Source organism: Hesperophylax consimilis, chromosome 10 (genome assembly GCF_061612785.1).
Source record: "Hesperophylax consimilis isolate HC1 chromosome 10, BYU_Hcon_1.0, whole genome shotgun sequence".
In the NCBI taxonomy this organism is placed as follows: domain Eukaryota; kingdom Metazoa; phylum Arthropoda; class Insecta; order Trichoptera; family Limnephilidae; genus Hesperophylax; species Hesperophylax consimilis.
This window is the reverse complement of record NC_142845.1, coordinates 650,229-673,966: the sequence shown is the minus strand read 5'-3', so window position 1 is coordinate 673,966 and position 23,738 is coordinate 650,229. Positions and strand designations below refer to the sequence as shown.

General features: G+C 37.9%; 1 protein-coding gene across 2 annotated transcripts in view; it reads right to left on the bottom strand.

The window, feature by feature from the left end:
• Gart (trifunctional purine biosynthetic protein adenosine-3 Gart) overlaps positions 1-23,738 on the bottom strand; it is a 58,023-nt gene that overhangs the window by 24,477 nt on the left and 9,808 nt on the right. For both annotated transcript variants that reach the window (XM_089636399.1, XM_089636398.1), the window contains exons 4-6: positions 15,150-15,330; positions 11,644-11,857; positions 90-220 (exon numbers count right to left, since the gene is read on the bottom strand). In XM_089636399.1, coding sequence (XP_089492525.1) covers positions 90-220; positions 11,644-11,857; positions 15,150-15,330 — 526 coding nt within the window. The remainder of the gene's footprint in view (positions 1-89; positions 221-11,643; positions 11,858-15,149; positions 15,331-23,738) is intronic.

Sequence of the window (23,738 nt, the reverse complement as noted above, 5' to 3'; positions counted from 1 at the left end):
CTATGGTTTATTAATGCGTCTAGAATATTTAAATAGGCGTAAGCTAGAATTTAGAGTATGATGAAATATTGGTGTGTGTGTTTCTTTACCTCCATGATGAGCAAGAGGTCAGATTCTAAGAGCGGAAGGATGACCTGGGTCTCTGGGTCCCCAAACCTACAGTTGAACTCCAGGGTCTTGGGGCCATTAGGGGTCAACATCATGCCAGCATACAAAACCCCTGAAAATAAACAAAAATAACAACATTTTAAAATAAAGCAATCACTGTAGTTTGGAAATTTTATGTAAATAAAATAAAACAAGAGTCCAAACGCTCCCAGATGTCCGGAGCCAGTAGGACTATGATATCCTTAAATGGTTTATGTTATGAGGCCGACAGTAACAGGGAAGGAAAAGAAATGGGGAAAGGGATCCACATTTAATTTAACACATTGTCGTCGGGACACGGCCTTTGCCGTTTTTCGCAGACTGTCGGTCAACTGCGGGACACGGCAAATGCCGTTTTTGTCGACTGTCGGTTTTTGGCAGGAAACGGCATTATACGGGTTTGTTATCAGTGTGAAATACTATGATTCATAAGTGGAATGGGCTCTTCAATTAGGCGAGACAACCGCAAAAGACTCTTTTTTGACAAGAAGCAAATAAACATATATGAGTTATTGAGTGTGCGCCTTCGACCTTAGGCGACACTGTTCAATTTACGCGATCAGATTTCACACATCTAGCGATTGTAAAATTGCGGGCATGGCAAATACATATTATTATTTATTATATAACTATATGATATGAATAAACATGTTATCTTTTACTTGGAATTTTCAAATATTGAATATTGAATGCTATTTACTGAATTAATATCAGGTTTTTATATTCAGCTTTGAAATGTGGTGAAATTATGATGTAATCAAAGCAATTATAATTTATTTTTGATGATCAAATGTCATATATGATTTCTTTGAAAATTTCAATTAAAAATGTTATTTGGTTTAGAAATTGTGTCAATTTTAGGAAAGCGATATATTTATGCGCTAATCGTGAAAAACACCCTCTATAGGCTAGATTCTATTGTTTGAAGCACCCAACTACAATGTGTTAATATATAAAAACACCCGCTATAGGCTAGATTCTATTGTTTGAAGCACCCAACTACAATGTGTTAATATATAAAAACACCCGCTATAGGCTAGAGTCTATTGTTTGAAGCACCCAACTACAATGTGTTAATATATAAAAACACCCGCTATAGGCTAGATTCTATTGTTTGAAGCACCCAACTACAATGTGTTAATATATAAAAACACCCGCTATAGGCTAGATTCTATTGTTTGAAGCACCCAACTACAATGTGTTAATATATAAAAACACCCGCTATAGGCTAGAGTCTATTGTTTAAAGCACCCAACTACAATGTGTTAATATATAAAAACACCCGCTATAGGCTAGAGTCTATTGTTTGAAGCACCCAACTACAATGTGTTAATATATAAAAACACCCGCTATAGGCTAGAGTCTATTGTTTGAAGCACCCAACTACAATGTGTTAATATATAAAAACACCCGCTATAGGCTAGAGTCTATTGTTTGAAGCACCCAACTACAATGTGTTAATATATAAAAACACCCGCTATAGGCTAGAGTCTATTGTTTGAAGCACCCAACTACAATGTGTTAATATATAAAAACACCCGCTATAGGCTAGATTCTATTGTTTGAAGCACCCAACTACAATGTGTTAATATATATATATCAGTGTCGCCCAAACCTCCAACGGCGTTGGACGCGAGTGAGCGCCGTAAGCAGTGAATAAATAAAATAACACCTTCAACCCAAGACAAATTATACAAATACATAAATTTACGGAAAATATATTTTTTTAACCTGGAAAAATGGAGGAAGCGGTTGATCCGCATGCCTTCATAACAAAGGCGAAACAAAACATAAGTGACTTACATACAATCATAGAAGAAAATAAACTTACCAAAGAAACCAAATCAAAAATGATGAAAGAAATAAATAACATCATGGAAATGATATCGCACATGGCAATAGAATTAGCTAAATTACAAGAAAAGTGTGATATTCAAGAAAAAAACCAAGCACAAAAATACCCATTTTCATACTCTTCTGCAGTAAAAAACTTAATATCACAAACGCAAGAAAAACGATTTCCTATAATAATTAAAAGCTTAAAAGAAGAAGACACTGAAAAAATAAAAGAGAAAATACAAAAGATTAAAATATCGCAGTTGGGAATTCGAGTATGCGAAATTAAAAAAACAAAAAAAAACCTTATAATAACATGCCCAGAAAAAGAAGACGCAAAAAAATTAAAAGATAAGATAAATGAAGTCGACAAAACCATAATAGCGGAGGTACTTCTGAAAACGGATCCATGCGTAATATTCAAAGGTCTTGACAAAGACTATACCGAAAAAGAATTCTTAGAAGACATCATTGAACAAAACAACGACATCAAAATGATATGTGAAAAATACCAAGACAAAGAAATATTACAAGTTAAGGCCATCATTACAAACAAAAAAACTAACAGCAAAAACTTAATACTACAAACAAATCCCGAAATGAGACTACATCTTATTTAAAAAAAAAATTCATCTAGGATTCATGAGAATCTATGTAGAAGACTGCAATCCTCTTACCCAATGTTTCCACTGTCAAAGATTTGGACACACAGCACAAAAATGCTACAATAGAATGAATAAACCAACATGCAAGCACTGTTCAGAAGATCATCCCATCTCCGAGTGTAAATCCCTGGAACTGCCACCCAAATGCGCTAACTTCTTCTTCTTCTTTCGTATGGTGGGGGGTCAGAGGGGGACATCTAGATCTGCGAGCCATTTTAGGACCTCAGGCGTCGCCATGTGGACCTCATCAATCCCGCCGGGGAATGAATGGAGCGGCATTCGTTGACCACATGTTCGGTAGTCTGCACCGCACCACATTCACACATCGCCGACTCTTTAAGGCCCCATCTGTGCATCATGTGGGCACAGCGGCTATGGGAGCACCTTAACCTATTGATGGCGGACCAGGTTTTGCGAGGCAGTGAGAACCCAGGCTGTCTCTCGGTGGGGTCCTGTATGAGATGGGCATTTCCCACGTTGGCCGTTTGCCACTCAAGTTTCCACCTATCTTCTGGGGTGAGAGGTAGTCGGAGGAGCCTCTCTCCTTCCGCCCAGAATGCGCTAACTGCAACTCAGCTAACAAGAAGAAAGAAATAAACTCCTTGAACAGTAAAATGAATGAAGTAGACCACCGAACAAACAGCGAAACATGTAAGTTCCGATCTTACATGCTTAAATTAGCCAAAGAAAGAATTAACTACGACATTGAATAAAAATCTTATAAATAATTTTGTATAATACAACCGAAAATGCATTAAATGGATGATTTCTTAAGTAACGAATTAGAGTTAAATATTAAAATTCAAGAATATGAATGTATATGTACCGATTCGTGTAGCAAAATTATTTCTAAAAACATCAATGATATAATTATTATGCACATAAACATCCGTAGCGTTCAAAAAAATTTAGATGAATTAATTCTAAAAATAAATAATTTAATTAAAAAACTGGACTTTATAGTGTTATCCGAAACATTTACGAAAGCTGAGTCACCGTCTTATAACTTACCTGAGTACAACTATATTTCTACCAAAGTAGACATCAATAAAAATTCGGGAATAATAATATTTGCAAGCAATAAATTTAGTATTGTTAACATAATAGAACATCCAATACACTTAGTAAACTGCATCGAAGTACATTTCAAACTCGGCAAATCCATATACCATCTAATAGCTATCTATAGAACGCATGGCTCGAGTATTATTACATTTATTAATGACCTCAAATACATATTATTAAAATTAAAAAATAAACTTTGCTTCGTCGTAGGAGATTTTAACGTTAATATTAATGAAAAAATAGAAAATAATAACAAAAATGAATACATCAATTGTATGACTGAACAAAATTTTATATCTTGCATAAATAAAAATACTAGGGAAATAAAAGAACATACTCCATCTTGTTTAGACCACATTTGGACAAATGTAAACATTAAAGATCTTCACAAAATAAAATCAATTGTTTGGAAAACTAACATAACTGATCATCACTCATGCTTACTTCTGTATAATAATAATATTAAACATAAAAAACATAATTTAATAACCAAAAAATCAACAATAGATATGACTATTCTCTCTGAAAAATTAAAAAAGGAAGATTGGAATAATGTTTTAAACAGTGATGATACTGAAATTTGTTCGACTTACTTCGAAAATATTATGTCACAACACATTAAAAATTCGACAACTGAGATAACAACACACATAAAATCAAAATTAAGATGTTTAAAACCTTGGATTACCAAAGGAATTATTATATCTATCAGAAATAAAGAAAAACTTTACAAAATAACTTTAAAAAATCCCCAAGATGAAAAAGCATATATTTTCTATAAAAAATATAAAAATAAATTAACATCTTATATTAAAAAAAGTAAAGAAGAGTATTTTAAAAATAAAATATTATCTTCAGAAAATAACCATAAACAAATGTGGAAAACTGTTAATTTCGCCATAGAAAATACAAAAAAAACACAAAACATTAAGTACATTGAACATGATAAAAAAATTATAGATGCCAATATACAGCCTAAACAATGTGCAAACATATTTAATTCCTTCTTTGCAAATGTTGGGAAAAATCTTGCGAAAAATATTCATAAACCTTCAAACCAAGAAAACCATAAAAATATACAGAAACGTAATATACTTTCAATTTTTGAAACAACAACAGAATGTGAAATCTCGAAAATAATAGAAAATATGAAAGGAGGTTCGTCCCCCGGTTTTGATTCTATTACGACACACATGTTAAAAACTATGAAACCTCACTTAATAAAACCTATCACTCATTTAATAAACTTAAGTTTAACAAATGGAATTTTTCCAATGAACTACAAAACCACAATAATCTCACCTATTTACAAATCTGGAGATCCACATCAAGCAACGAATTATCGCCCAATATGTCTTATTTCTAATATAGGAAAGATCTTTGAAAAAATAGTAAAAAAACAATTGGTAAATTTTCTAGATAATAATAAAATATTACACAAAAACCAGTTTGGCTTTATAAAATCACTCAGCACACAAGATGCTATTGCTAACGTAACTTCATACATTTACGAATCATTAGATAAAGGTAAAAAATGTGCGGGTATATTTATTGACCTTAGAAAGGCATTCGATAGCATATCCCATGAGATGCTATTAAAAAAATTGAATAATATCGGCATAAAAGGCAACGCGATTAAATGGATTACCGACTACTTAAAAAACCGTCCTCAAGTAGTAAAAATCAATGGTGTTAATAGTGATCAAGAGATTACAAGCTTTGGAATCCCCCAAGGTACAGTGCTTGGACCAATTCTATTTACTATATATGTAAACGATATTTTTTTTCAACCTTTACACCAGTGCTCCGCAACCGGTGTGCCGTGGCACACTGGTGTGCCGTGAGCCGGACACAGGTGTGCCGCGGTCAAATTTAATGTATTTGACATTTTACAATATATCATTACGTATTTAATACACAATAAATAAAAATAAATAAATAATTGTTTATTCCAGAATGTGGGGAGGTTAGTGCAATCCCACACAATCCATAAAATATAACTACAATGTTATATACAGAGATACAATTAAGTACAAATAATTTAAAATGTAAGTTTGATAGAGCAAATAAAATATAAGAAAAAGTAAAAGGAACTATATAGAATGGAGAGTGTTAACATAAAACATTTAAATATCTTGTAAGCTTATCATCGGAGCGATAATTATGGGGGCCAATATTTTTCTCCAATGTTTTTCGATGCTCGATCCTGAGGTCTGGCGGGATTCGATGATGAGGATGTTTCTGGAGTTATTGATCCTTCCCCTCGTTCCGGCTACCCTGGATCTCATTAGGGCAGCAAAGCCGGGAACTCTTCCCTCCATGAACATCGAGGAGGCACTGCAGTGCCTTGGAAGTCCGAACATTATGCGGTAGGCATTATTGTATTGAATCCGAAGCTTTTCCATGGTTCGCTTTTTGAAATTGGCCCACAGCTCGCAAGTATACAAGGTAGTGCAGAAAGCTGAGAATAGCGTCCTTTTCACCTGCGGGCTGCAGAGTCGAAATCTTCGACTGAGCATGACAAAATATTTTCTATTTTTGATTGTCTGCCGATACTGTTAAAAGACGTTTTCACAATATATTAGAAAACTGATTATAAAACTGTTATTGCCTGAAAAATTTGCTCTTCAGATCGACAAAACAAACCGATATTAAAAATAAAGCTCAGTTGATAGCTATTATACGTTTCGTTGACGAGGACTTTATTAAAAAACATTATTTTTTGTAAGGAGGTTCAAAACGAACTACCGGTGAAGAAATTTTTCAAGTAACCGATGATTTCTTCAAAATATATAATTTAAATAGAGCAATTGCATCGCTGTTTGCACGGATGGCGCTGCAGCAATGACGGGTAGTAAAAATGGTTTTGTCTCTTGTCTAAAACAAAAAATCCAACGTTACAATTTACACACTGCTGCATACATCGCGAAACATTGATGGTCAAAAATTTACCAGAGGAACTTTTGAACACGATGATTGAATGCATTAAAATCGTAAACATAATTAAATCAAGATCCCTAAACTCGCGAATCTTTGGAATACTCTCGGCAGAAATGGGAGCCGAATATGAATCCTTATTGTTTTATACTGAAATTCGTTGGCTATCCAGAGGCAAAGTTTTGGCTAGATTGTTTGAGCTTCGTCACGAGGTGCGTGAGTTCCTTTTTAAATCAAAATATGCCCAAACTATATCAGCAGCTCGATGATAATTACTGGATAGCCAAACTTGCATACATGGCTGATATATTCGAACATTTGAATGAAATTAATAACGAAATATGGCAGAAAGAGTTGCAAAAAGGATGTTTGGAAATGTACCAAAGGACCAACATAGTACGCCCCTGAGGTGATAACTCACAAAAGCGGCGCTATAAAAATTGTCCAATATTTATTTATTTATTTATTTACAATTGAAAACAAACAATTAACTGTGGATCTGGCCCAACAACATTTAAATATGCCTCAGCAGAAATTTGGTCAGTATTTTTATTCCATTAATACGGAAAAATACGATTGGATTCGAAATCCTTTTGCAACCAATGCAATAAATTCTTCAGAAGCACTGCCTCTGAGAATTCGAGAGGAATTTACAGATTTTTATTTTTATTTATTTTTTTTTTATTTTTATTTTTTTTTTTTATGTGACACCTCACAAGAGTGTCCCTGCCTGTGCAGTGCACAGACAGGGGAGCTATGTCACCACCCGGTTGGGCGGCGTTGTGAGGCGGAGTAAGGTAGGGGCTGTAGGAAGGGATTTGTTAATGCGGGCCTTGAAGAGGCTCGGATTATAGGAGGAAGGAAAAACAGCTGCCGGTAGCTCGTTCCACATACGAGCCGACTTACACAAAAACGAGTCGTAAAAACGGCCCGTTCTCATGAAGCCAACGTCAACCGTGAACGGGTGTTCAGTTCGTGTCCGTCGAGTTTCACGCATGTGCACCGGTGCATCAGGAATCAATGCTGCTAGCTCCTTGGAGCAGGCTCCATTGAAATACCTGTAGAACAGACACAGCATGCCTACATTGCGTCTATGCATCAGAGAAGGCAATCGGTCTGTTAACAACGGATTGTCAATCAGACGGATCGCTCTCCTTTGCACAGACTCAAGCAGGTTTATCAAGTATTTTGGGGCACCAGCCCAAAGGTGGCTCCCAAATTCAATAGTTGGGCGGACTTGAGACTTGTACAGGGTCAGCAGCTGGTCACTGTTGAAGAATCTCCTAGCCCTGTACAAGACGCCCAACTTTTTGGAGGCCTGATTTACTCGGGCTTCCATAGATCCCCGATACTTGAGCTGGTCTGATAAAGTAACTCCAAGCACTTCAATGGAGTCTTTATAAATAATGACATGACATAAAAACTTCACTTCTCCGAAGATCCATTAGATGTTTTCTGGATTTACGTTAAAAAAGAATATCCTTGCATTTCCGTCAAAGCATTCCATTTTCAACGACATATTTATGTGAGCAATTTTTGTCAACGCTTGTATTAATTAAAAATGATAAGCGGTCATGCTTAAAAGGTCTTGACCAAGAACTTCGGGTTGCGCTGTCAAAAATCCAGCCGAATATAAAACTTTTGTGTTCATTGAAACAAGCGCAGGTTAATTTAACAATTAATCGCTCATTAATTTATTATTATTTTATAATGATTATTAAGATCGCGTAAAAATAAATATGTTATTGTTATATGTGTGTATGTATACTTTTCAAATAATAAAAATCAAGAAATTATTGTAAAATTTGTGTACCAATTTCACACCTATATATCCTAGCTTTCGGTGTGCCGCGGAATTCTAGGGAGAAATTTGGTGTGTCGTAGGTGAGAAAAGGTTGCGGAGCACTGCTTTACACGGTCAAATTACGTCATACGCCGATGATACAGTATTAATAATAAGTGATAAGACTTGGGAAAATGTAGAATTAAAGGCCACAGAAGACATCAACACGCTCAAGAATTTTTTCGACACTAATTTACTGTCACTTAATAATGAAAAGACATTTGTAATTCCATTTGCAATCCATACAAATGATACTCCTAAAAATTTTAACATTGTCATACATAATAATACTAAAATTCACAGCCAAAACTATTGCAAATCAAACTGTACAGTACTAAAAACAAATTGATAAAAATCTGAAATGGAAGGAACAAATATGTCAAGTAGTAAACAAAATTAGAAAATTAATTTTAATTTAAGAATTAGAAACTTTCTGTCGATAAAAAATCTATATTTAATTTACTATGCCTTAGTTCAATCCACTTTACAATACGCTATTATAAGTTGGGGATCCGCGTATAAATGTAACCTTCTTCCAATTGAAATTATACAAAGAACAATTATTAAAATTATATTAAAAAAATCCTTTGACTACCCAACAGAATGCCTGTTTGAAGAATTTCAAGTACCTACATTTAAAGACCTATATATTAAAAACTCATTAATCCAAATTATAAAAGAAAAAGATAAATATCAATTTTTAAATGAAAGCAGAACGCGACTTAGACATGTTTTTCTATGCCCAAAACTAAATACGTCTTTTGCACAACATCATTATACTTACCAGGGAAGAACTTTTTTCAATCGTCTACCAGAAGAAATCAGAAGCATTAATGATAAAACCCGAATACTGCTCTCTGTCAAAAGACACTTTAAAAATATTCTGAAAAAAAAACTACTGTCATTTAATTAATCTCACAAATATCCTTAGTTTTCCATAACTTCCTTTCTTTTTTAAATGTAATAAATTAATATATTATCCATCACTACTATCAACAAAAATACTACAGCAAACATACATTTATGTAAAAAGAATTATTTAAGTACTAACTAACAACAACATTTATGTACACTCCCCTTCCATACACAAGCAAATGCTTTCAATGGAAGAGTAGTAAAAAAATACAAGATGTAAAATGAATTATGTACCATGTAAACTTATTATTAAAAATAAAAAATAATTACAACAAAAAAAAAATATATAAAAACACCCGCTATAGGCTAGATTCTATTGTTTGAAGCACCCAACTACAATGTGTTAATATATAAAAACACCCGCTATAGGCTAGAGTCTATTGTTTGAAGCACCCAACTACAATGTGTTAATATATAAAAACACCCGCTATAGGCTAGAGTCTATTGTTTGAAGCACCCAACTACAATGTGTTAATATATAAAAACACCCGCTATAGGCTAGAGTCTATTGTTTGAAGCACCCAACTACAATGTGTTAATATATAAAAACACCCGCTATAGGCTAGATTCTATTGTTTGAAGCACCCAACTACAATGTGTTAATATATAAAAACACCCGCTATAGGCTAGAGTCTATTGTTTGAAGCACCCAACTACAATGTGTTAATATATAAAAACACCCGCTATAGGCTAGAGTCTATTGTTTGAAGCACCCAACTACAATGTGTTAATATATAAAAACACCCGCTATAGGCTAGAGTCTATTGTTTGAAGCACCCAACTACAATGTGTTAATATATAAAAACACCCGCTATAGGCTAGAGTCTATTGTTTGAAGCACCCAACTACAATGTGTTAATATATAAAAACACCCGCTATAGGCTAGAGTCTATTGTTTGAAGCACCCAACTACAATGTGTTAATATATAAAAACACCCGCTATAGGCTAGAGTCTATTGTTTGAAGCACCCAACTACAATGTGTTAATATATAAAAACACCCGCTATAGGCTAGAGTCTATTGTTTGAAGCACCCAACTACAATGTGTTAATATATAAAAACACCCGCTATAGGCTAGAGTCTATTGTTTGAAGCACCCAACTACAATGTGTTAATATATAAAAACACCCGCTATAGGCTAGAGTCTATTGTTTGAAGCACCCAACTACAATGTGTTAATATATAAAAACACCCGCTATAGGCTAGAGTCTATTGTTTGAAGCACCCAACTACAATGTGTTAATATAAAATTCGAGACAAAATTCCACCTTTTTCTGTGACAATTTCAAATCTAATTATCAAGCGCACATATCGTTAAATCGAATACAAAATTTTGGTAATAAATTTAGTAATGTTGTTGATATATTTAGAGATTCCGTAGCAGTGCTTAAACGAAATCTACATAAACACTTTGCTGAAATGTATGACTTCTCCACTCCATAGTGAAAAACCCATTTTTTAGCTTCTGTTTTTTCACTCTTTTCTTTTATGACTTTTTAACTTTAATATATATGTTTTAACTTTACAAATTAATATTGTAATTTAAATAACAATTCGAATATGATTTTAAGTCCCTATAAATGCTGATTAATTTCAATCCATTTATTTTTCTAAGTAAAAAAAAAAAAAAAAAACTGTTCTCCATAATGGTATTCTGTATTATTTGTAAAACATTTATGTACTACAGATATAATAACTATTTTATTTATATATGTACGTAAACTTTTAAATGTCACATAGTTAATGTAATAACACTAATAACAATGTATGTAAAAGCCCAATGGGCGTTTAAATAAATAAATAAATAAATAAATAAAATATGGTGTACTTGCGGCACATCCCAGAGTAACCTTCTCCTGGTGAAAGACAACCATTCAGAATCGAAACATTGCTTGATATGGCTGTAGCCGTATTTGGTGATCAGATCTAAATAGCAGGGTACTTCCCAACTTTCATCTTCCCTATACTTCCCTATCTTCTTCCCTTCCCCACAATATACTCCAATTTGGCATACCATAATCCCACTGGGTCCGTACAGTTAACAATTCATACAAAGTGAATTAACACCACTTTCTTTAGAAAATAAATTATTTATCATAATAAAATAAAATCATTCAGCGCATCACTTCCAACAGTAACCAGACCAGAACATGATAAAATAATAGTTCATTGTTCTGTTTATTTGTGGAATCAATTCTAAGTACCCTAAAAACAGCGAATGAAAGGAATTTTTACCAACGTAGTGAATTCCTTCCGCCTTCAGTCCGGCCACAGCCCTCTCGAGGACGTTCTTGGTGACGAACTCCATTTCCTCGGGGGAGATCAGTGGGCAGGGGCAGTAGGCACCCATGCCTCCAGTGTTGGGGCCGGTGTCGCCCTCCCCAACCCTCTTGTGGTCCTGCGCTGGCAACATTGGCCGCACTGTATTACCGTCTGTGAAGGCCAGAACCTAAAAGAGATTGAAAGTAGTTGAAACAACTAACCATCACGCCGTTTTTTCCGCAGAGGTAGGCAGAGTGGACAGACCGCCACACACTCCTCGAAATGACTTGACTCAAGTATTTGATTCACTTGATCGTGCCATGTCATCCTCGGACAACCCCAACTTTTTCTACCATTAACTTCCTCGTCAAATATTCTCATTAAATCCTTGAATGCGTGAAGTTTCGATGCTAGGTGCCCCTGTAAGCGGCCCTTTGTATTGACATGATCGCAAGACAACTGTTGTGACGTCCGCGTACAACGGGTTAAACTCCTTTCCTTGTTCATCCGTTCACATGCCTAAATATCTATTCTCTTCCTCGTCTCATTGAATTTCTTAATCTTAACCATTATGCTTACATCAGTCTTGCATTCTTTTTGCATCTCCATATGTTCAGCATGGTCGCACAAAGTTTTACCTCATAACTTGTAGTAAACAAAATGTTGTTTCTATGTAAAGAGAACAATAATTATGATGTATTCGTATCGCGTTGCATTTGATAATATCTAATCTTCATGAACTTGTAACCTCATCTCAATCTTTAAATTAGCTAAGATGTTTCCGCAGTGAAATGTGTTACATGCTTATAAAGCTTGCGCACGCAATTTGAAATTATACAATGTTTATCAGCATTCTTCAATCCCAACTCTATCTTATCAGAACTGCACACTACTACCTACTACTAGAATATTCACAAATGAGCTTTACATTATAATATTCTATACGCACGTGTTAAATTCACAAAATAACATTAATTAACTGGGCATCTTGTATAGGGCTAGCTAAATCTCAAGTACGTCCAACAATTGAATTTAGAAGCCACCTCAGGGCTGGAGCCCTACAATACTTGATAAGCCTACCTGATTCTGTGCAAAGGAGGGCGGTACGTCTCATTGGATCCATTATTAACAGACCGATTTCCATCTCTAATGCAGACCCAATGTGGGCATGCTGATTGTGTTCTACAGGTAATTTAATAGCGGCCTGCTCTAAAGGTGCACCGGTACACTTGCGTGAATCATGAGAATGGTCGGCTCGTACATCTGTTTTTCCTTCTTCATATAATCCGGGCCTCTTCAAGACCCGCATTAATACATCCCTTGCTTCAGCCTCTACCTTAACCCGCCTCACAATGGTCCCCAAGCGGGTGGTGACATAACTCCCCTGCTTTTACACTGTACAGACAGGGGCGCTCTTGTGAGGTGTCATATAAAAAATAAAATATTTAAAGATCTAGAAAGGACACACATAAATTCGTCCTGTTAGTAATATTTTTGAACAGGATCTTGGACTCCTTTCTTCCCAGGTCAATGAGAAAAGTGGGTCAAATCCCGGCACTGGGAGGAATGGGAAAGGGCATCCAGAATGAGGCAATCCAAAGTACTCATAAATGGACCAGACCCAAGGCAAACCAGACAACTACCCAATATAGACAAAACTCACTGAGGGAACTGGTAGGACTACTAACGGGACACTGCCATCTCAGGAGACACATGCAGTTGTTGGGAGTGGAAAACACCAACAGATGCAGGAAATGTGAAGAGGATGAAGAGACTCCAATTCACCTTTGGTGCCAATGTCCCGCCCTGTTTGGAACATGTCTCAGATACCTGGGAAGACACATTGTAGAACCAGAAGACATAGACACATATCCAATGACAACCCTGGTGAACTTTACAAAAGGGACCGGGTTAATGTTTGCAACGTATGAGGCACGCGGTATCAAATCTTAAGTAAAAAAAACTATTGCCGGGGCATATGAGATCTTCCCAGGTTATAGTGAGTCAAGCCTGGCGCCGTTATTCTACAAAAGAAAGGTTCCATTTTTTGTTATGAAATGAAAAATCGGCCAAGAGTAATCATACAAAGTATTTAACCAAAAACAAACCATGACTTAGCAGGTAACAACTGCAAACAAACAACATACCTGTGGACCTGTGAAATTCGAGCTAAACTAACAACCTGCTTTTCTTCGTTCTTCGTACTTCCTTTCAACAATGATCCAATCCCCAGATGTCTTGAAGGTGACCTCGTGAGGAGCGAGGTGATGGATGTCCCTTGAAATTTGGTATTTATCCTTGTCAGCGGTCACGTTCGTCAGGATGTTGTGGTGCGGAGAAGCGGACACCGCTCGGAATGGCGTGTAGCAATCCCTCGGCGGCAGTAATGAAGCCATGGGCCAGTTCATAATGGAGTGAGGATTGTAAGATTGATCCGACATGATTACAACATTACTTGCTTCTTGAAGTGTTCACATAAACCATTGTGGAAACATACTCCGTACTTACAGCGATACGGAATAATGATAAACAACAAGCTGAACCGCATTCAACAGCGAATCAAAGACCAATCCCTTTGATTATTAGACAAAATCGAATCTACGTCGTTTCTTTCTCCGGCGTCCATTTAAGAAGTGCCGTTTCCTAGCCGGAAACCGTGCCAACCCAAATTCACCAAAAAATGTTGCCAGTCAAAGTCAGGAAAATAATTATTTTTCACAGTAGGAATTATTTCCGTGACATGTTAAAGGAATCAGGTAAAATGGGAGACAGCACAATGGGCCTATGGCCTAAGTGCTCACGGGAACCTTACGTCAACCGTCTCCTATAATAAAAATAATTTTAACAAATTGAATTTAAAAAATATCAGGAAGCTTAGTTCATCATATCAGGCAACAATAATTATTAAAACTGATGCAGACTCTCATTCTTTATTGTCAGACGGGTGACATCTTGAAATGACTCAATGTATTTATAAAGCAGACATAGTTCAAAGCTGATAACAAATAATAATAAAAAAAATCTCATTATAAACTGGAATCAGTTGAATAACATATTGCCAAGGATTCAGATTACATTTAATGTATGTATTATACCTAATATTCCTCACACTTTAACGGAAAACAACAAAGTTTATACTAAAACAAAGAAGCATTTGCCTTGTATTTATCTAATTTTTTTGGAACATTTTTTTATGGCTGTATTAGTGTCCATTTAACTGTCAAAAAATAAGACAAGACGCCTTACTGTTTGTTACATCTTTTCCAATTCTTTAATAACCTTCGACAGGTCAAGATGAACAAAACGACAAACAAAACTTGTTACCACAAAGTGTCACTGAGGTACCCCACGCGAGGCTGTGTTCACAAAATAGGAAACAAAAATACAATAAATTCACTATTTAACCCTTAGTGGGCCAGCTGAAATAGCCCACAATGTGCTGACTGACACCGATGCCGGTTGTTATGAATAATATTTACCGAGACTTCCTCCCCTTCAAGCAGCTCCTCGATGACAATAGTGGAGCCGGCGGCACCAAACTTCTTGTCCACCAGCATCTCATCCACAGCCGCACACGCCGCTGCCTTGTTCTCCGCCACCACCACACCCTTGCCGGCCGCCAGCCCCGACGCCTTCACCACCAGGGCGGGGAACGCCGCCCTGTTATCAACAACAAATAAATATAAATTAGACAACAAGTCTCTACAATCAGCCGAGACATATCAAACATCAACATTTTATTCAAACCTGTTCATAAGTAGTGTAGTGTATTTCCAATACTACGACACTGATTGTCTTTCATTTTAAACAAAATATTGTATTGTTATTTTTGCTATAAACTGTTTATATTATAAACTACGCCTGCTCTCAACACAGGATTTCCTAGTGTGACAGGCACATTCGAGGATCCCACCACTTACCCGCCCCGGTATAGGTAACTTATGGTTACCCCTTCAGGGCTCTTGCAAGGACGCTAATTTTTTTGTTAAGAACGACTCTACATTTAATAAGAACGAAGCTAAACCTCGAATGTCCCCGCATACGTTTTTAGGGAAGCAGTCTGCGAGTGCTTACTGTGTACAATGTTAGTTTGTTAGTAGAGTACTTGCCTCTGTTTCTATGTTAGTAGAAGGGGAAAAAAAATAAATACAAAAATAAAAACAACTGGTGTAGACTGTTTGTCTACATAGTATGTGCATAGTAATTTAGATAAAACAAAAGTACAAATGAAAAACATCTGGTGCTGGTCCGGAGAGGAATAATCCACATTCTTTTCGGCGGTCCCGAGGCGAGTCAGTTGGTGATTGGGTTGATCGGTTACGAAGTCAGGGGACCGCTCCCCTTAGCCGATTTCTCGGTGGTGCCCTGAAGAAAGTGTAACTGGGAGATGGGGGAATGGATACCCGAAGACCCTAGGGAGAGATGCGTCGAGTCGTCGGAGGCGGGGAGGAAGATTCCCTAAAGTCGACCGACCATCCCTCAAACCTGCTACTGTCCTCGGGGGAGGCGCGGTAGGTTTGTGGATATCCTGTTTCCGGGGTCTGTCCTTTGGCCGTATGAGGGGACGAGGTTTATCCACCCCCTTGTGGGGAAAATGGACATTGACAGAACATTGATGTTCAGTTTCATCCCGGACTCGTGTTGCCCCTAAAGGTTTCTTCTATATGGGTGTATAACCTGAATAACAAAATATAAGAAAAGAAAGCAGAAGAGAAATGTGAGGAAACAACAAAGAAAATTATGAAGCAAAAATAAAACAAAAGTATGAAAGAACGGAGAATTGGTAGAAGCTACAATTTCCATAGCAAAAAAATAAAAATATATATTTATATTATTTGTCATTCCAAGGTATCCACAAAGATGGGAGCTGCTGCTGCTGGGTCTGGTGTTTATCATCTGAGCTGGGTGAAGAACAATTATCAGCAAAATCTGGCGAGGGTGTAAAAGAGTATACAAATCATGGTCAAGGAAGTCAGGAGCAAGTACACCAGGTTATGATTGATTTTACTCTAGTCAGCGACTCTCAAAGCTGGCCATCTCTCAACCCATGACTTAACATACTTCCTCAGACATTCGAAATTTGTCTTGTTCGAAACGAGATCGGCGTTCCAAACCGGTCTCGTGATTACATCTAGGCCTCTCAGTAATTCATCCCTCGCATCCGTCATTATCTCGCAGTGCCACAGAATGTGCTCGGCGGTTTGGTCCGTATTGCCACAGGCGCAGTTGGGATGGGGTGACAGGGAGAGTCTGTGAAGTCTCCCCCTGAATTCCCCATGTCCGGACAACAGTTGAACCATATAGTGGTCTGGTTTGATGAAAGCCCCTTCCATTCTGAGTTTAATTGATGGGAAGAAGGAGAAGGTCCATCTTCCCATATTCGACCTATCCCACCGAGATTGCCACTCTTTGAGTGACAGCTCTCGCATTTGTTTAAGTCGACTGGGTAGGGTCCCGGCACCGCCTGGTGTAATAATTACACCGAGGTGGTTGGCCGGGAGGCCCCTAGTCAGCTTTTTCTTTGTAAGCACTTCCCTAATCTCTAGATCGATTGGCAGGACACCTGCCAACACTGGAAGTGCGTCCGAAGCGACTGTTCTATAGGCTCCAGAAAGTGCCAACAAGGGAGTTCGCTGGCCCCTCTTGAGAGCCAAGAGTATAAGGGCATTATCCAGACGATGTTCCCAGACGCAGGCGGCATAAGTGACTTGCGCCACAAAAACCCCCCTGTATAGGAGACGGATCGCTGGTGTCCTCAATCCCCATTCCGTAGTGGAGATTCTCCTCAGCTTCAAAAAAAGGGCCTGGGCCTCAGTGGAGACTTTCTTAACGTGGGCTAAGAAGGAGGACGATCGATCTAGAGTAACTCCAAGATATTTTACTGTCTCTACGAACTTGATTTTGGAGTCTCCCATTTTGATGATTGGGTTTCTCTCTCTGCTGAGAAAACCTTTCATCAGGAGACCCATGGTTTTTTGGGGAGCGAAGTTCAGTCTATTTCTCTCTCCCCATTGGAGGATCATGTTTAAACCTTCACCTGCCTTTCGTTCAAGCTCTCTCCTACTGTTCCCCGCAACCAAGAAAAACTTGTCATCAGCGTAGTCGACCATGATGCATCCCGCAGGCAAGGGTAACCTGGAGGAGTCATCAAACTTTATGTTCCAGAATTCAGGGGCCAGAACTGATCCCTGTGGGCAACCCATGTCCACCTCACGTTCGATGACAAAGTCTCCAAAGGTGAGGATTATGGTTCTATTATTGAAAAAGTCTGAGCAAATTTTAAAAAGCCACGGAGGGCAGCTTCTACTTTTGAGTTTGTTGAGCATCATCGGCCACCACGCATGATCGAAGGCACCTGTGATATCAAGAAAGATCCCCACGACATACTTCTCAGGTCGAACCTTCACCCATTCAAGCGCATGCATAAGGGCATGCTCTGTAGATTTACCGGGAACAAAACCGAACTGACACGGGGTGGGAGGGGTGAGTGTTCGGCGCAGGCGTTCTCTGATTATTTTTTCCAGTACCTTACCCATTATAGGCAGCAGTGTTATCGGACGGTACGCCTTGACATCAGAGCGTGGTTTGTCAGATCCCTTTGGTATAATCTTGAGCATACCCCTCTTCCATACCGAAGGGAAAATTCCTCTTCGCAAACACGTCTCCATGACCTGCAGGAACTCCTCCTGGGCATAGAGCCATACTTTCTTCACGATTATACCGTTGATTCTGTCATGCCCAGGTGCCTTCTTAGGACCCAAACCCTTAATTATAGTATCCATCTCTTCTCTAGTTATTCGCATCTTATCCTCCTGGGAGAGGGTTCTCGGTGGAATCCTTGACAGATTTCTTATCTGTTTATGGTGGTCGCTTTCCCCAATTACTGAGTCTAATGGGACTAACTTTCCCAGAAGTGTATTAAGAGTGGTTTCCACGTCCACTGTCTCAACGTCCCTACCCTCAAAATTTGAAATTACACTCGAAAGATACCGTTCAGAGCCTTTTCCGGATTTCTCAACGGCGCTGTGGATTTCCCACGGGTTGGCGTTCCCTATATCTTTAACCCAGTTATGCCAATTAGCTCGTTTTGCTGAGAGGACTGCTAACTTGAAGGTTCTACGTGCAGCCCTGAGGCGCTCCATGCGAGCAGCGATCTCCTCCTCCGTAAAGCTGCCTCGTTTGGTAGCGCCCAAGGCCCTGTAGGCCTTCTTGTAGGCTCCCTTCAGCTGAGTCAGCTCAGGCGACCACCAAGGATTCCTTGTAGACCTCCTTGGGTTTGCTCTTCCCAAAGAGGACTCGGCAGCTGACACTACGGCTGCATTGAAAAAGTTCCCCAAGTTTTCCGGATCTCTTGCTGCTACGTCATAGAATCCCCTTAAAGTGTCGCGTAGCGCCTCCCCAAATTTATCCCAATTCGCCATTGTGGTTTTGAAATTCCAGGAGGATCTCGGAGTTCCGGTCTTTTTGACACCCACAGTAAATGTAATGAGCCTATGATCGGAGGCTATTGCGCATTCATGTACCTTCCAATGCGATATCTTGGCCGCAACAGATCCAGAGCAAAGAGTTAGATCTATGTTGCTCTCCCCGAGGGTATTCGAAAAAGTGTATAGTGAGTTAGGCTCATTTAATACAATAAGACCTTGCGCCGCAATTAGATCTTCTACGGCGTCTGATCGTTCCGTCCTATAGCTTACAGCATGATCGAACCATATCGGGGAGCGAGCGTTAAAGTCTCCTCCTATAACTATGTTACGACCTTTAAGCGCGTGAAGAGCGCGCGTCAGGCTCAAGATATGCGGTTCAACCGGGTTCCCATACTTAAAGTATACTGAGATCAAGAAGATCTCAGTTTCGCCAAATCTAATAGATACGCAGGTCTGGTACTCGTTCGACAGTCCCACCAGAAGGAGGGGGCTGATCATAGAAGAGTTAACCAGGATACCCGCCCCTGGAGAGGTGCCTACTTCGAGCACCAGACCTGGTGGATTTATCGGTGTCTTACCAAACCAGGTGTATTGCTCCTGAATAAGCAAAATGTCGATTTTTAGGTCAGACATTGTCTGCAGTGACTCCAATGTGGCGGCTCTGGACCTCTGCAGGTTGATCTGACCTATTTGAAGAAGGGGATTACAGGCCATAGTCCGTCATTTTTACTTGAGTCTCCACTGCAGCCCGTAGGGCTGGGCAGGATCTGTCACCAGTGGGATGATTTGCCGGCTTTTTGAATTTGGTACATGTTGCACAGGTACCGGGTGCTGTTTTCTTGGGGCAGTTCTCAAAGTCGTGTCCAGGTTGGGCACAGTGACGGCAAGTGATAGATTCCTGGGAACAGGATTTACTAATGTGCCCATATAAGTGGCATTTGTAGCAACGCGTGGCTCCTAGGTAGTCTCGGACACGACAAGCATTCCACCCCAAGAAGCAGTATCCACTGTCAATAAGGGCCTTCCGTACCTCGGGATGGCAAGTTACCACCATATTCATGGTGCCTGTATCCTTTTTTCCAAATAATGAGACTCTGCGCATTGTGCGCACGTGGTCATCCTGTGAAACGGTGGCTTTGCCGTCTATGTTATTAATAAAGATTTCTTTAAAAAGAGCCGGGTCAGCAGACGGTTCACCTCTCGGGACATCGTAGATTACTATTTTGGGAATAGTGAGGATGTGACAGGACAATAGTGGGAATGTGACAGGCACAGTACATCAACAACGTAAACTGCGCCTGCTCTCAACACAGGATATACATACATTCTATCTAGGGAATGTCATATAATTAACTTTTCGCCATAACAAATATATAGATATTATCTTAAAAATAACATATTTTTTTGGAACTTAAAGAGTTAAAGAGAAACTTGTTATAAATCAATATAAATTGGGAATGCGGGGGCTTAACGCAATCCTCAAAAGAATCATCCTTTAACATGAAGGAGCAATATTATTTATTTCTATACGACATGACATGACCTGACCAAGCCAGATGATACTGGATATGTCTTGTTTATAAGTGCAGAAACTGCTAGAAAATTACAACTCAAATGCCTTGATATTGTGTACATCTAATAATACATCAGTTCTGGAGTCATTAACACTGAGGGAACCAGAGATGTGCTTTATTTCAAATGGAAATGCAAAATGCAAAATGGGTATTTTCCATTTAGCATTTTAAATGCTTTTCTAAAAATCATTTTGCATTTTAAATGCTTTTCTCAATGCATTTTCCATTTTAAATGCTTTTTTGCAGCATTCTTCCTACTATCTCCACTCATCTTTTTTTCATAAGCCCCAAATATCAGTCGGTCCTCAACCTCGCTATGAGAGATAATTAACATTTGTCAAGTTGCTCCCTGGTAGGAGCCCTGGCAATTGAGTGATACCATTAAAAAAATACTGAACATGGGGCCATGACGCTGTAATATTAAATGTTAGATAGCAGTTTCTATGTTTTTACGTTGGCAGCATTAGTCCCGCGCAAGTTTTTGTGGTTTCATAATCTGTAGTCGTGGTATTTTTAGATTTACCTTCATGTAATATGTTTGTTCTACATTGATGTCCATTATTAAATACCAAAATTGTTTAAAAATTCTATAATTATTTTAATTGTTTGACCCGAGAAACCATTTTGCATTTTCAATGCATTTTGAAAATAGGTATTTTGCATTTGAAATGCTTTTCTAAAAACCATTTTGCATTTTCTAATGGAAAAGTTTTGACCCATTTCCATTTTGCATTTCAAATGGTTTTGGGTACCCATTTTGCACATCTCTGGAGGGAACACACTTTGGAAATATATTTCTCAAGTATTATTCAACATAATAATTAATAATATTATATTGCGTTACTTTCAGTCACTGAACGCAGTAGGCGCTAACAAAAAATTGTCCAAAGATGCGAAGTTAGCAGACCACAATGGAGTGCTGGTACCTTCCCTGATGTATGGAAGTGAGGCATGGAACTGGCAGGAATGGATAAAAGTAGACTGAATGCTGTTGAAATGAGATCCCTGAGGCGTATGTGTGGTAAAACCATTTATGACCGTGTGAGAAATGTGGAGATTCGCAAAGAGTGCAAGATTGATGTAAGCGTAATGAGTAAAATTAAGAAAGGGATGCTTAGATGGTTTGGGCATGTAGAGCGAATGAGCGAAGATAGGAGTGTAAGGAGGATATATGATGCAAATGCGAATGGTAGCAGAAGTCGGGGACGCCCGAGGAAGACATGGCACGACCAAGTGAATCAGATACTCGAGTCGGGCCATGTCAAGAGTCAGAATAATAGAAGAGTATGTATGAGACGATGTATGTATGTGAATGAGGGAAGAAGTGTGTGCCAAGACCAAGTTGTTTGGCCGTCCATCCTCTCTACCTACCCGGCAGCGAAACGGCGTGATGGTTAGTTAGTTAGTTAGTTTACTTTCAGACGTACTGTTATGAAATCATGCAGAAATAATTGTGAGTGTCATGTTTTCATTAATAATAATTATTAACTTCAGTACTGTATAATTAATTTTGTAAAGAAAATTATGATTCCGTCATCATCTTCTCAACCTATTCAAAAGAACTATGCCAAATACCAAGGGTTCCCAGCCGTTCTGATGTTGATAAATTGGGATTGGCATAGATGTAGATAAATTTTGTAGACCGGGCATCAGGAATCTCATTCTTGCGACAGAGAAATAGAGATTATACCTGACACCTGAAATTGGCTGTCATTGCGGTTACAGTCCGGAACCGCAGTGACAGTCCATTTCAGATTAACCAACTCTATTTCTGAGTCGCGAGAACGAGACTCGATACGTCCTGTTTACACTAATGCAACACGGCATCGGCGCATCGATCTATCTGTGACTTTTTTTCTGCATTTAAAAGAACCCAATCACTTCGGAGGTGGGTCGTGATCGACCCGGGTCATGTAAAATAATCGATCGACCCAGGACTGATGCAGGTGGTAAATGATCATTTTGACTATATTTTATATAGGTTTTACAGTTTTTATTTACCTTTTCTGTATCATTGTATACTTGTAATGCCAATATAGGTTTCATTGCATTATCAATAAAACTAGGGATGTAACAATTCGATATATGGTAACGAGTATTAAAATCAATTATCGGTGACATCGATACGACCATTTAAACAATAAATTACAAAATTGCTCATAAAATAATGAAATTTATATATATATATACGCCTAAAAAGTCTTTTACATAGAAGTGATACATGATGCAATGTACATAGGAGAATATCTGTATTATACAGGAGATACTGACAGTAAATAGATGTAATCCATTGTAAAGAAGGTACAAAATACACAACTGTAAAATTGTAATTACAAGTATAATGAGAAAATATTAAGAAATAATTAAAAGAAAAACTAAATAAAGACAAAAAAAACTAAATATGAAGCAATATTAGTAAAACGTAAGAGTAACATAAAGTAAAAAAGAAATTACAACAACAATACATGTTGACACAAGACAAATCATTAAAACTAATTTACCAACGCTACTCTGATTTGTAGGATTTGACAAAGTGTTGGTATAGATTATGCTTAATTCTATAATGGACTCAATAAATAAATCAATAGCACCCCCATACTTGTTGCAAAGATCATGCATCCTATTGGTCAGTGAGTGTGTCTGATAGTTGGTCGTGTATGTATTGCAGAAGAATGTTATATTTTGTCTTGTATTCCTAGTCGGCACATGGAGTTTAATAGCGGCAAGGATGGCAGGACTATCAATTAAGTTGTTAATGACTCTGTGTAACATAACCAGGTCTGAAATAATTCTCCTGTCAGACAGTGTTATTAGATGCAATTGATTCATCAAACTGACATAATTAATGTAATCAATAGGAATTCTGAGCTTAAAATTTACGTACTTAAGAAATTTGTGCTGAACTCTTTCTATATTATTGGAGTGAACTTTATATAAAGGGTACCAAATAGGTGAATTATACTCCAATTGACTTCTGACTAATGAAATATAGAGGGTTCTCATACAATCTATGGACTTAAAATCAATTAAAGTTCTGAAAACGAAGCCAAGCATCTTTAAAGCCTTT